At 37.3% G+C, this 15,066-nt stretch overlaps 2 protein-coding genes across 10 annotated transcripts; one reads left to right on the top strand and one right to left on the bottom strand.

The window, feature by feature from the left end:
- Positions 1 to 610: 610 nt before the first annotated feature.
- LOC110767393 (F-box/FBD/LRR-repeat protein At2g04230-like) lies at positions 611 to 2,307 on the bottom strand. The gene is made up of 3 exons (XM_021970921.2): positions 2,081 to 2,307; positions 1,141 to 1,579; positions 611 to 832 (listed from the first exon to the last, which is right to left on the bottom strand). Exons 1-3 carry the CDS (start codon positions 2,305 to 2,307, stop codon positions 611 to 613), a joined length of 888 nt encoding a protein of 295 aa, XP_021826613.2.
- Positions 2,308 to 3,208: 901 nt separating this feature from the next.
- Positions 3,209 to 12,278, top strand: LOC110767682 (E3 SUMO-protein ligase SIZ1-like). 9 transcript variants are annotated; one of them, XM_021971339.2, is made up of 19 exons: positions 3,209 to 3,610; positions 3,692 to 3,791; positions 4,042 to 4,122; positions 4,815 to 4,857; positions 5,161 to 5,239; positions 5,447 to 5,609; positions 5,874 to 6,004; positions 6,396 to 6,464; positions 6,730 to 6,817; positions 6,939 to 7,014; positions 7,377 to 7,450; positions 7,797 to 7,904; positions 8,357 to 8,518; positions 9,006 to 9,110; positions 9,196 to 9,276; positions 9,370 to 10,501; positions 10,864 to 11,014; positions 11,117 to 11,184; positions 11,982 to 12,278. In XM_021971339.2, the coding sequence occupies exons 2-17, from the start codon at positions 3,768 to 3,770 to the stop codon at positions 11,007 to 11,009; spliced, it is 2,562 nt and encodes an 853-aa protein (XP_021827031.2). In that variant the 5' UTR covers positions 3,209 to 3,610; positions 3,692 to 3,767; the 3' UTR covers positions 11,010 to 11,014; positions 11,117 to 11,184; positions 11,982 to 12,278. The 9 variants fall into 9 exon arrangements, with proteins under 9 accessions (XP_021827031.2, XP_021827006.2, XP_021827014.2 ...); XM_021971314.2 differs by having other exon boundaries at positions 11,507 to 12,278; XM_021971322.2 differs by having other exon boundaries at positions 11,117 to 11,249.
- Positions 12,279 to 15,066: the final 2,788 nt, after the last annotated feature.

Genomic DNA, 15,066 nt, shown 5'->3' with positions numbered 1-15,066 from the left:
TTTTATGTTTTTCTCTGATCTCTTTTGTATTCCGGGTGATTACCCCTTGAGCTAGTTTTGTTTCATGCAGCAGCTCTTGTTTGTTATCTGCCAGTTTGACTCCTATGAACACAAATAAAAAAATATGTCACACATACATATGGTGGGCTCTCAAGCTTAAGCTCCGTCTTGTAAAAGTCTTTGATTATCACGTGCTCCAAACTTAGAGCAGTAAAAGATTTTGCATTTATAAAGGTCATCGGAGAGAGGCGGTAGTAAAATTTCAACCCATCGTCCCAATTATTCTAATGCAGATTTCTAACTCTAAGGCTATATCTAACTCCTTGATACTTCTCTCAAATGAAAAATTCAATGTATCTCGAGCCTCTGTATTTAGTATCTACACATTTACATAAGAATAAATTGGAGCCCTCACACAATGTAATAAAAATAAAAATAAAAATCCAATGAAATCACTGAGTCTCAAACATGGCCCTTGTACCAAGGGATATGCGCTAGAAACCAGCTCCACCAAATACACTTTTGTGTCAATGTATTGCGTACACGGGAGTATATATAGTTTTTGTAATATTAATATATATAATATAAAGTAAAAAAATTTCAGGGGCCCTCAAAAATCAAGAACCATGTGCAGTTGCGCCACTAGCACTATGCCAGGGCCGGCCTTGAACATGATAACGTTTGCAGAAGGTGCAATCCAACCGAAGGATTCTCTTAAGCCATACATATCTGTGGCTTCTGTTGGAGGATTCGACATAAGGATGGAAAAATTTCTTAGATTAGGCAGAGGTGAAGAGAAAGTCTTTCTGAAGTTCTCTGGAAAGATGAGAGCCTGCACCATCCATAACAAACAAATAGAAAGAAGGAAACCATCAATACATGAGGAGTAATTACAATGTAAACACAAGCCACCTTTAGTTTTAGTTGACGGATAGAGAGGCCGGTTGATTGTTCATGTCTGTTGACTAACCAGTCGATTGGTCCTCTCTATTTTCATCTAATTTAAATTCTAAATTGGTTGAAAAAAAAGTAGGGGATAAATTGACGCTAAAACTGCAGGTTACCCTATCTATATATGTACAAAAATTGAAAACTATTTAGAACCAAACTTATCAAGCATATAGGCATAGATATAAATACCTTAAAATTAGGAACAGAGAGAAGCAAACTTTCGAGGAAACCAAATTCTTTAAGAAAATCTCTCAGCGCAGGAAAATGTTTCCACGGACCGTCGATGGTGCATAGCTCTTCGTCCCAAACGTCCCACAGTGCAATGCTGGCCGCTCTTAAATTTGGAGCTTTCACACAAACTTTGGAGTAGCTCACATAACCATTGAATTGTAAAGACAAAAGATTTGGAGTATCGATTGTGGCCTTCACACTTTCATGGCATCCAATTAAAGAAATCGTTTGCAAGTGCTGAGCATGAATGTTGATGTATTTCAAGTTATCCGATTGATTCAGGACAATTGAATCGAGCGGGAAATGTGCAGAAACGAAGGTAAAAGACTCAAGATTCACAGCTTCATGAACCATAACATTCTTAGCCGTGCAATGCTTAACCTCCAGGGATTTGAGACTGGTACTTGAAACGAAAAATAGGGAACTCTGAAAAGAACATGAAGCTAGTGACAAGGACTCGATGGAAGGGCACTCCCGAATTAAGAACATGATAGCATAATTTTCCAGGTACACACTTTTGAGGCACATGGTTTTCAAAGAGGGAAGAAGGCTTGTATATATGGTGGGTCCAGGCGCAGCTCTGTGGTAAAAAGTTTTGATTCTCACGCACTCCAAATGTAGAGCAGTCAAAGATTTTGCATTAAGAAAGGTCCTCCGAGATATGCAGTAGTAAAAACACAACCCACCATCCCAAATATTCCAATGCGACTTACTAATTCTGAGGCTGATATCTAACTCTTTCACACTTTTCTCAAATGAAAAATCCAACCACTTATTTATAAGAGTTGCGTCTCTACGTAAGTACCTTACCATGCGGATCTTCAATTTATCTAAGACATCTTTCTTCTCGTCTTTTTAACGATATTCCAAATACTTTGCCAAGATGTTGTCGACGAACCTTTTATGTCGAAGCAAGTTTTCGGTGTCAACGACGTGGTTGTGGCGATAATAATGGTCAGGGTTGCCGCCCTCGTCGAAATCTAGTGAGGGAAGGAGAGACCAGACACCTTCCCATTGCTTGGAAAGAAAGCTCATGCGGACTGCAGCTTTGGTGGGGAGACTTCGGAGAATTTGGTCGATAACAAGGTCAGGCAAGCAAGGCCTGTGTTTTGTGTTGACGGCCATGGCGTTTTTGGTTATGATCTTCTTGTGTTTGGGTTGCCCTGCGCACTCGTTTTCTCCTTCCAACGAAAGTACTAACCTTGAAGCAACAGAAACCTTAGTACGTACCAAGTTAAAAAAATAGAAGTTTAAATCACAAAAACTTAGGGGTGTATAGATATATATATATATGCCGATTGGAATTTACACTATTGGGCTTCTGAACCCCTCGATGAAACAGGAAACACAATTTTATAATTATTATTTTTTGTCAAAAGAAAGTTGAGTTAAAACAAGAAAACAAATAGAGAGGAAAAACACATAGAAAATAAGCAGAAACACACAATCTCTTATGAGTTATTTACACCAACACCCCTAAGGTTTTTGGTGTTTTCATAAAACCTACTCATATCTCAAAATTTACACAAATACTCCTTGAGGTTTCAATTTGTTTTCACAAAACCTTTTTTTTCGTTGATTGTTCGTTTAAAAATTAATAATTTCATTGAAAAAAAACTAAATTAAAATAACCCTATCTCAATTATCATCACTTCTATTAAGATAACCAATTCATATGAATATAAACAACTTCAATTCTATATGGTTCAGTAAACAACTTTAATAGGGATTCGGAATCTAACTCTCATCAACTTGATTACAAATTAGTAATAATGAAAATTCTTGAACTTATACTTGTACATAGTACGGATTAATCAATGATTACGAATTATCTACAAATATGAGTTAAATCAATTTATCAAGATAATGTGTTGAGTTCGAACCTCCTTATATAAATTATACTAATTTAAAATCTCAATATAAAAAATATTATGTGTACAGAAAAATTAATGAATCATCTACTTATTATTTTGTTTTTCTAATAAAAGTTTAAAACCTAACAACATCTTTTCTTTGTCTATCAAAGAAAAAACAAATTTAACGAAATATATGATCCACTTAATTAGAATGAATGAAGCAGGTCAATGACAGCCGCCACGAGCACGTTGTACGGCCCAGACTCCATAGCTGCTGAGCAAACAAACAAGTAGACATAGTGCAACCTCAGCGATCATCGTTTCTCTAAACATTTTCAACACCCAACCTAGACTTCAATATCAACCGATTGTTTTCTCATCGTACCTACAACTCTCGCGTGTCCAATCAGACACCGCCAACGAAACCAGTAAGACCCGCACCGAATCACGCAATCACAACCCGGATTTGTACGCCGGGGCCAAAGCCGATTTCATAAATCCCCTTCACGTCCGTCACGAAACGGTCCACCAAGGCTGGGTCTTCAGCTGAAAGCAACTCCGCTTGGCACAGTGTGAGTACCCGACTTGTTCGTTGGGTTTTGGGTTCACTTGAATTTGATTTTACTGATATTATTGTTGGTTTTTGGGTTCAGGTTGGGCGCAGTTGGTTGAAATTTGCAAATTTAATTGGCTCAGTAATTGTTATTTGGTGCTCTGGGGCAAAAAGAAATGGATTTGGTAGCTCACTGTAAGGTAAAAATTAGCTTGATTGTTGTAGTTTACTTCAAATTATGTGATTTGATAATGTGGGCATTGTATTTGGATTCTGAATTGGAGGGATTTTCAATATGGTCAAAGTTTAATGCTTCCCATTCTGTATGGTCAAATTGCTAGCTACAGTCTTTACTTTTTGTGTATTGTTGTTTGTTCTGTACAAATGCACATGCCATTATGTGTACTGTATGTCATTTTTCCCCCTATTTAATATGTGATTAACTTGTAGGGAAAGTTGGCATCTTTTCGAATCAAAGAGCTCAAGGATGTTCTCACCCAGCTGGGTCTTCCAAAGCAAGGGAGGAAACAGGTGTGTTGTAAGATATAGTTTGAATTCCCCTAGGGTAGTTTCCAATTGTTGTCTGTCTCAGTAGATTGGTGATTTATTAGCTTCTTCTTTCTTTATCTTCTGAGTTGCTCATGAATTTAGTCACCTCTGTGAATGTACTTTGAAAGGAATAGCTGTCTATGATGGGCTTTAACCATTGAGGCGTGGGTTCTCTTTCTTTTAGGACAGATTTTCTGGCTAGTTGTACAATGCTCAGTTTTGAAATGTGTCGGCCAGTGTTGCTTTGCATCTATAGGATACTGGCACTGCCTTTGTGCTATGTCATCTTCCAATAACCAATTCCAACTGACTTGGAATAGTTTCTTTGGGTTATTGAAAAACATGTCGTGCAAATCATTAATTTTTGTTGGTCATGTATTTCTACATTCTTGCATCGACATACGTTTTAGATTTTGTTTAGTCAACTTTTGCTTGTAGCTCTCAATCAGACATCTTGTAGCTGCTTATTTAGCTGATTGATGGAAAAAGTTAAGGTAGTGTACTTTAATTTTTTTATGTTTTCAGTTATGCTTAACAGCATGTTGAGCATCGTTGATCCAAAACCTCCTGGCTCACATATATCCATTGAGTGATGTAATGTTTCTGTTTCATCTATTTTTGTTAGTATAGTTACATGAGGTAAACCGTCTATTGTACTTCTCTTTCCTGTGCAGGATCTGGTCGAGAGAATCTTAGCATTAGTTTCAGGTGAAGAAAGTAAGTTCTTCAAACACGTCATCGTATACACCATTAATTTCAAATTCAGTTTCCTTCTGTGGTCACTGGCCCTCTTGCCAAACTGCAATATTTGACTATGAATACAACCCAAGAAGTAGTACATCCTAGTGGCACATATAGCTGTTTAGGTTAGGCGTTTAGCAAAATAGTCTCCAGGCTGTTTAAAATTGCAGACTTAGTTCTTGATAATTGAACAAGTTCAGACTCAAGTCCATTGTTCATTTACGCACTGAATGCTTCGTAAGAAATCAGATTGATTGTCATGTATATGGTTCTGTGCAGCATCCAATACACGCCATTTGTCAAAGGAAAAATTCATTGAGAAGAAAGAAGTAGCAGAAATAATTAATGAAGCTTACAGGTGCACTTTATGTTTGTGTTCTTGTATATGTTTTCCCTGTTAAGATTTTGTTTTTTCGTTTTTCTAAGTTGTGCCTTTTTTTTGGGTGGGGGGTGTCTGAATCCTTCATGTGCCTTCTTCTAAACCTTGTATCCTTTTCTTTGTGTTTGGAAATTTAGTTATCTATTTCATGGTCTTTTGAATTGTTATATCTATTGTCTTGTCCAGAAAAATGCAGATTACACCGTCAACTGATTCTGCTTCAAAGGAACAGAGTGGTTCAGATACCTGCAGTGTGAAGCCTAAAAAGGAAGTTAAGAATTTTAGTGATACAAATGCGAAGATTTGCTGTCCCTGTGGAAGTTCTTTGTCTACAGAGGCAATGATACAGGTTTTGTAGCATGAAAACTATCTTATGTTCTGCCCTCGATGTTTCTGAATGTGAATGTTGTTTGACTTTTAATAGGAATTACTTGTGGATGTTTGTGTATTTCTCCCATCTGTGTTTTCTCTTTGAAATTCTGCATAGCGCATAGTTATGGGCCATTGTATTATCTACTTGTGAATTGTAAATACACATAGGTCATTTGAATCCTCACTAGATTGACTTACAAAGTATTGGGCCATGCCTAATTCAGGTATATGTTATCTGCAGTGTGTGGACCCAAGGTGTCAAGTGCAGCAACATATTCGCTGTGTTATTATTCCAGAGAAAACAACGGATTGCAATCTACCAGTCCGGCCTCTCTTCTACTGTGAAATGTGTCGTCTCAAACGTGCAGATCCGTATGCATCATACTTTTATCAATTTCAAATTAATTGAGTCTTTATTCTGAAATGATATATAAAGTTGCAGTCGCACAGCGTATTTTGTAGTTTTGTTAACTGGGGTATACTTTAGGATTGGTTTGCAAAGATGTAATTGAATGGTTTGAAACAGGCATTACTTGTGTTCAAGATGTGTTAAATTCCTAATTCTTAGATTAGGAAGGTTATTGAATATGAACACTACCATTCATTCAATTTTATACACTTATATTGGAATTTTAGGTTCAATGTGGTAAGAGTTTCTTTTATTTGTTTATTTTTGAGGGTGAGCTCATCCTATTTCTTTTTTCATTTTCCATTCCCCCAAATGAGGGGTGGTTGATATTTTTGCATATGTCCCAACATGCAGTTTTTGGGTGACTGAGGTAGATCTACTATCTCCGGTGAAATTAGTGGCTTCAAATATTCCAATTGATGGGTAACTTTCTGTCTGTCTATCTGTCTCTCTGTCTCTCTCACACACGCACACATTAAAGCTGAATTTGTCTAGAATTATAGTTTTCTTTGCATATCAGTGCAACACACATGTTCTTTTCCTGCTCATATATGTTAAATTCCAGTGTTGGTAACAGAGCCTTTTGTTCTTAACTGTTTAATTATATTCAGCAGTTGCAATATTCTTTATGCTTGTTAAGTAAGGAGTCTGGTATATTTTAAAAAATATGATTTATCAATGTTTTCAGTGCAAATCCTACTCAGAATGTGGAGAAGACATTTCAACTTTCCAGAGCCAATAAAGATCTACTTCAGGATAATGAATATGATGTTCAGGTTTGTTTCATTTTGGTCAGAGTGGTAAATGATAGCTATATTTATTGATAAGTTGTGGTCACTTGTTGAAGATTTACTTTGAAAATTAGATACTGATAAGTGGTACCTATATGTTGTACAGGCTTGGTGTATGCTTCTCAATGATAGTGTTTCATTTAGGATGCAATGGCCACAGTTTGCAGATTTACAGGTCAACGGTATGCAATTTGGTGATCCCTTCCCATTAATTGGCGATAAATGATTTGTACCTGGACAGTTGTTTCTTACTTTCTTATAAAAAAATTAATTGAGTTGTACCTGTACAGTCAAATAGTTGTAGTTACACGAGAACACATATATGTAGCTATGCTAGCTATCCTCTACTCATGTGCCCAAGAAATAAACTGATGATGTTTACTGAGTTCAGCTGACATTTAGGGCAGCTTGGATGACCTGGGATTTAAACTTTTGCACTACAGGCTGGCTTGTCCTACTATTTTTCTTGCCTTGTTTATTTTCATTTAAAAGTCAATGAATCCCCAATTATCAACTAACATTTTGATTTGTACCCTATTTACAGGTATGAGTGTTAGGACAGTTAATAGACCGGACCATCAATTGTTAGGTGCTAATGGTCGCGATGATGGAGCATTAGTGAGTCTATTACTTCTGCTTTTTATTCGTTGATATGTTTGTTAATATCATAATCCGAGGCATTTCACTTGTAATTCTTGCTTCATTGTTGATAGAGATTAAGGCTCAAGTATGCATATGTTTTCTGCATGACCATGCATTCCGTCCTTCATTTTGTTGTTAAGTTCTAGAATATTTTGTTTATACTTCTTTCATTGTTGTGAACTTTGGTGGTGGTTCAAGAATTTTTACATATTATAAAGTTTTTTGCTTTAGTATCTAATTTTTTTAAAGTATAATTAGATCCATTCATTGTAAGAAAATATGTTTCAGTTTAATTTCAATTAAAAAAATTATTTTATCTCAGATCACATTATGCGTTGGGTATGGAATCAATAAGATTTCATTATCAGGGTGTGATAAGCGTGCTTTCTGTTTCGGTGTCAGACTTGTAAAGCGACGTACAGTTCAGCAGGTACATCACTGATTCTTCATTTAAATTTCTTTGACAGAATAATTAAGTCATGGAATTTATTATGGCAAGTGCAGCTGGTTAATGCACTACTTACACAATAGGTTTTGTTGATGGTACTTGTGCATGCATGCAATGAACATCTATCTCTAATCTGCTGTCCTTGGCAATTGATTCTAGCGATACGGAACATAAAATTTAAAAAGTACGTACATGAAAGGTCCCATAAACATGAACATATAAATATCTTTAATGGACCAACCTGGAATCAAGGAAACATTGTTGATCCATGACCTCAAATCTGAAAATTGTGAGAATTGTGAGAATTCTTTGCCATTCAAGTACAAAGTATTAAAATTCTGAGAAATGACTCAAGATGTTGAAAGAAAGCTATAAATCTGGATTGCTTCTCATCTCACCAACTGCATTTCTCCTTTACCCAACTTATACTCAAGGTTCTCAACTTGATTCCTAAAGAAGAAGATGGGGAGCTCTTTGAAGATGCACTTGCGCGAGTTTGTCGTTGCATTGGTGGTGGGCCTGCTAAGGCACCCGAAGATAGTGACAGTGATTTGGAAGTGATTTCAGACTCAGTATCAGTAAATCTCCGATGCCCTGTAAGTGATGGTTGTTTTCTTTTGACATTGTTGTAGTCTGTAGTTGCATGTGCTTGTTAATGCTGTTCTACTTGTTGCTATTCCTGCTTTGGGTCTTAGGGATGTCCTATCTGGTCATCCGACCCTACCACACACGCATTTTCTAAGATTATCTGCCATTACATCCACACACTGACAAGCATTTTCAACCAGTCGGCCCAATCCATTATATGAGCCCAAAACCAGCATTGGTCCATCGACCAGTCAACAGGTGGGTCACCACAATGAAAAAATATAAACAACCACCCAAAGCCACGAGCTGCAATTCACAGCCCATGGTTGCAAAGTCACGGTTTATGTTCTTTGGTCATTTTGTTATGGCTTATCTATCTCATTTAAGTTAATTTCTGAAAAGTATCAGTGAACTTAGTGTACATAGAGCCATGTTTGTGGTGTAGAGCTCATAGATAATGCTGCATATGGGGTAATGTTTACATGTAACCATCAGATGAGTGGCTGTCGAATGAAGGTAGCTGGCAGATTCAAACCTTGTGTCCACATGGGTTGCTTTGATCTTGAAACTTTTGTGGAGCTAAACCAACGCTCTAGGAAGGCAAGTTATACAATATACCTGTAAATTGTTCTTTTTTATTCTTTACAAATTTACACATATGAGCAAGTGTTTATTATGGTTGCAGTGGCAATGTCCTGTATGCCTCAAGAACTACTCCTTGGAGGACATCATCATCGACCGCTACTTCAATCGCATTACAATGATGGTAGTTCCTGTAGCGAACATTATCTGAGTTTATGTAGTTTCTGTGAAATCTTATGGAACCAGAGACATTTCTTACTGTTTATCTGGTGGACAGATGCTAAAGTGTGGGGAAGACATAACAGAGATCAATGTGAAGCCAGATGGTTCTTGGAGTGCAAAGACCAAAGGCGAGTTTAGTGATCTTGCGCAATGGCATTTGCCTGATGGATCTTTATGTGCTGGTATGAATTTGGAAACGTCAAGGCAGTTCAAGCTGGAATCTTGTACAAACGAACATAGTGGATTTATGCATAATCCTTGTGGGGTTATGGAAGTTAGTGGACATCAGCGTGGCCCATTAGAGGAAGAGTTTGAGGTTTGCAGTCAAAATGTGATAACAATGAGCAGCAGTGCCACAGGAAGTGGTAGAGATGATGAAGGTATGAACCAGAACTGCAATGTCTCCGCCAACGATGACTACGAAATCAACTCAGCTTCTCGTAGTTTTGACCCAACATTTGCAGTTATGAACGGTGGTTCTGCTCAAGCTGGGAATGCTGATATCATTATTCTTAGTGACTCTGAAGAAGAAGATGTCCACTTGGTTTCTCCTGGAACTGTCTACAATACTTTGCCAGTAGGTGGCAGTGGGTGTTCTCTGTCTGTACCTCCTGGCTTTTCAGGCTCATATGCACAAGATCCAGCTCTGAAAGCGTGTGCAAGCTCTTCTTTGGGTCTCTTTAGTGAAACTGGAAATGATATTGGGATGTCTCAGTATCCATATCCTTCAGGCACTGAAGCAGATCCTGGGTTCCAGTTATTTGGTACAGATTCAGACATTTCAGATGCTTTCATTGATTTGGAGCAGACAGCAGTTGCCCGTTCAGCTCCAACAAATGGTAACACATTGGTCTTGGAGGAAATTCTAAATCCAAGCAGACAGGTTTTAAACTCATCTGGTTCCCATGCCAATGCTGACTTGGATAACAGCTTGGTTGATGATCCTTTGGCCTTTGTTAGTGAGGACAGCTCACTACAAAATTTTCTTCCAACTCAGCCCTCTGGTTTGTTGGAGCAATCTGATTCTGGACAACATCCTCCAGATTCAAATGGAATTAATACCGAGGATTGGATGTCTCTTAGACTTGGTAGTATCGGTGAAATTGTCCCCAATGATATTCAGGCCTGCACTGAATCTGCAAAGACAAATGAACTACGTTTGAGAAACCAATTTGGATCAGATAAAGGTAAAATCTTCATCTATTTAAACAAGATTTTACTTAAGGATGAAATGCATAATCTTGTTGTTTTGTGACTTTTGTCTTATCATAATAAATGCCCATATTTTCAACTATATTCACCTACTTTTGACGCAAATTGTGTGGTAGTTCATCTTGATCTTTAAGGGGCCTGGACGCACCTAGAAATTTAATGGCAAAGATATGGTGATTAAGCCCTTGTTAGATTCTTGTAATTGCTTTACTTCAATGTCCACTAATTAAGGAATTGTGATGGAAGACTAATGTTGACTGAGGTTATAAAAATATGAAGATTTCGATATTTTTAACATTTATTGAGGCTGATCTTTCATATTATAAATCCTTTGCAGTTGCTTTAGTTAAGGGTCTAAATAATGGAGCTCGGTCAAAAAGAGAAAATTCAAGGAAATTTTCCGATGGACCTTTCTCCTTTCCTCGTCAGCCAAGGTCTGTAAGACAACGAGTGTGTCTATCGATAGAGTCCAACTCTGAATAGAAAAGGTTGTTCCTTACAGGAGGTGCATAATTCAATTTTCAAATTCTGCTTGGATTGTTGATGCTGGATGTGGGTTTTGTCTCATATTTCTTTTTTGGTTTATACAGGAGAAGCAAACATCTTCATTTTTGTAAATTCAAGGTTTCAGCCATGTGCAAAGCCGATTGACTGCAATGTTAGTTGTTATAACCTCTCATCTCACTAATCTTATTGGCAGCTCTTGAACCACTTTATTTTGTGGTGAGCTATAACTTCCGAACCTTGCTGTTCATTTTCCATTATATCCTAATATTTCAAGATTAGGGATCATGCATATCATTGTGTACGATGAATTTTGGCATCGATAGTGTTGATTTTAACATGTTCATATGAGAATTACTAAGGGGTGCATCTAAAAGTAGAAGTCAGCTGATTTGCATGTCCCTGCATGCGACGTGCTTGTTTGGACAAGCCTCAAACCAGATGCATTTTCTGACAATTTTTTTTTCTCTTCTCAGGTAACTTTATTTTCTTTTCTACTTGGTGATATTGTTGAAGGTGCAGGTTCGACTTGCTCCTCCTGCAATGATTTTGCAGTGAAAACCCCATTTTATAAAACAGAATCAATCTCTATCCACCAATAATTAACAATTGGGCATAGTGCAAGCTTCACCCCTGTAACTTATTCAACGGTGCTCTTTATGTGCCACCATGACCAACAAAGTGTAAAACCTTTACATGTTTTAGCATGCAAACGATGTATATGTAAAGAGAAAAGGTTTTGATCTGTAGGGTTGTCAGTTGTGGAATGCATTCTTACTAGCTCATAATATTTTATGCTTTATGAGAGTAGCAGTAGTGAGGGGTGACTTCAATGGGGAAGCATTGTGCTGGTGAAGTCGTAGGTCTTGTAGTTATAGTTATGATTGTGAAATTCCGCCTATGCGTATTTGATTTCGCAGTAGATACACACCTAACCTTTTTCCTCTGCAGCGACTTTAGAGTTTAGAAAGAAACGGGAAGAGATGGATGCCACCAAGAGGGGGAAGTATGCTAGAATGCCCATGGTTAATGCGAGTGTTAACTGTTTAAAAAAGAGACTGTATTCTCTCTACTCTCCATGTTTGTGCAGTATGGAAATTCTAATTTTACCGTGTAGCTTTATTATGAGTTTGAATTTGTAAATTTGTATTATGACCAGAGTGAATACAGGGACATCTATGAAAAGCATCACCCTGATTGAATTGGACTGCAGGAATTTGGCCCTGAATTTAATTTTGTATTATTGTCCACTTTCCATGTTCTGTTCCTCCCTACTTGTTTATCCTTTTTTTCTCTTGCATGTATAAGGCAAAAAAATGTAAGAGAAAAAAAATTTAACCGAAAGAAAGAGGAAAGAAACAAGGGTGAAGCTGAAGAGCAGTGTAATACAGATGACATTATTTCCGGCTAAACTTAGCCTCGGCCGCCAGTCAAACGGTGAACCCAAAGAAAATTCAACTATTCAATCAGCTTTAGCATTTATATATTGAAACATCTTTTAAAAGCAGCAGCTTGCATTGGAGTGCTGGAATGTAAACAACTGTTCTCATGAGATGAGTTAAGCCAACCCAAGCTCATCATAATAATACTTCGGGTCATTTCTATCGGCGTGATCGAGTATATAGAATCAAAGAAAGAAATGTTGCTTTCCCCACTTTGCAAAAGAAATGGCTAATACAACAAACCCCGCTTTGCTACCCTCCATGACATGAAAATATCAGAATATTATTTTTTTGTTATAGGGAGATCATGAAACTTTATTTATAGTGGTGAGTAATGTTGGAATTGATTGATTACATGTTAATGCACTTTAGATTTTCCTAGATAATTGCGTTTGAATGTAGCTAGCTACAAGCCTACAACTATACTTGAACAAGTTGACGTATTAAATTAGTATTTTGATTAAAACACGATTATGCTTATATAAATGCGTATGTATGCACTTGTGGTTTTCCTAGCGTTACTCTTCAAAACTTATATATAAGCATAATTAATGAATCTCTTTCCTCTCCCTCTCATCGGTGTAAAAAAGCTAGTTTTACTAAAGTTGTTATTTTATTGCAAGCGGCTTGTATCTCAAGTGATTAAGAGCATTTACCTCTACACCTAAGGTCCTAGATTCGATTTGCCAGCCTTGGATTTTTCTTGTAACATAGGTTGTATTTCGGTATTTAGGTGAGGGTAAGCTTATGTATGTAGGCCTAGGACAATTTTTGATGGAGTAATTCTATGGAAACCCAAAGTTGATCTTTGGACACTTTATTTAATATATGGTTTTTATAGGTGTTCTTTTTAATGTTAGGTATGGCATAACATTTTAAATTTGAGCCTAATTTACCAAGTGAAGAGTTGCAAGGGGTGAGATGTACCTAATCCAACACAGTGTAACACAAAAAAGATGAAATTAAGCTGAAAGGAAAAGAAGAAGAAGACCAAACCAAGAGAAAAGAAGCATGCGATGAACCCCCATACCTTCCAATAGTATATATAATACTAGACAACAACATAACAACCGTACAAAAGTGCACACTTACGTGTATATATACGATCGACGTTATTTCGGGCTAAGAATCGATCAGTACGTAGATGTTCATGATGAAATGCATCCATGCATGAATGGATGGATCATGGATGCAGATACATTAATATGTATATATGTATATAAAAAATATGATGTTATAATATAGGAGTAGAGTAGCTAAAGCTAGCAACAGACGCCACTGCAGAACCCATAAGGTCCAATGTTAATGGGAACGCAAACACAGCCGATCTGGCAAGGAGCCACCAAAAAATTGCAGAGGTTGCCTCTGCACCCATTGATGGTGCCGACATCTCCACTCGTTTCTAGCTGTTTCATCGTCCCTGACATCAACGCCAAGCTCTCCTCGTTGAGACGACTAGCCATGGGAGCAGCTACCCCAAAATCTCCATCGTAGAGATTATTGGCATAGATGATTTTTGCATCACATTTGTCGTCAGGCTCAGAGGCGGGTGCTTCAGCAATATTGTTCTTGCTAGGGTTTCCATAGGCAGCTGGAGCAAAGGTGGACACCGTAAGCACCATGGTCATTACCACAGCAAAACATAGCTTGTTGCTCATCATCTCCATAGCTTTCCAATATCTTGATTCTACGTACCCCTTTGTCTCTGTCTCTCTCTTGAGCTCTTGCTTAATTACTTCTTCTGAGTAATTTATATATAAGTTATTATAACCAACAATTGCATGCAATATGCATGATTTTTTTCCCCATTGGGATCTGCCTAGTCTTTTGTGAAATAGTACCATACGGCAGCCTAACTTAGAAATAACTCATGTTATTTTCGTGCCTTGTTTTGTTTCATAGATAACTAATCACGCCATCTTTTTGTGTCCTCCAAAACATTCAAACTCTAAACCAAATATATACACCTCATTAAACCCACGAATCAAAAACCCCATGGACAAACCAGGAAAATAAAAGTAGCAAAAAAATGAAACTTGAAGGAAACTTCAGGTGGATAGCTAATTTGACAATTGATATGACAAGAAAATAAAAAAGGCCTTTCAGGATAAATATAAAGAGAGAGAACCAAAAAAGAATGAAAGAAAAAAAAAGAGGATTTCACTAATAATCCCATTTTAGGATGACATAATATACAAGAGGATTTCGGCGAGGGCAGCAACCCTGATGATTATTACCCCAACGACGTCGTATTTGCCGACAACTTACTCCGCCATAAAAAGTTCATCAACAATATCTTGACAAGGTATCATGAGAAAGACAAGCATACAAATGATCTCTTAGCCAAATTCAGAATTTGCATGGTCTACTTTTGCAAAGACGCAGCCACTAATTGTAGATAAGTTGTTGAATTTCTCATTTGAGAGAAGCGTCAAAGAGTTAGATATCAGCCTTAGAATGAGTAAGTTGCATTGGAGCATTTGGAACGAAGTGTGATGAGTTTTTACATTCGTTCCATCACAATTTCCGCTCCTTCGTATGGTCTTGAACTTGAAATGCATCGACAATCGATACTCCAAATCAATTTCTTTATA

The sequence above is a fragment of the Prunus avium genome, chromosome 2 (assembly GCF_965620075.1).
Source record: "Prunus avium chromosome 2, drPruAviu1.hap1.1, whole genome shotgun sequence".
Lineage (NCBI taxonomy): Eukaryota > Viridiplantae > Streptophyta > Magnoliopsida > Rosales > Rosaceae > Prunus > Prunus avium.
Note: the sequence above shows the minus strand (reverse complement) of the source record. Positions and strands in the feature narration are given on the sequence as shown.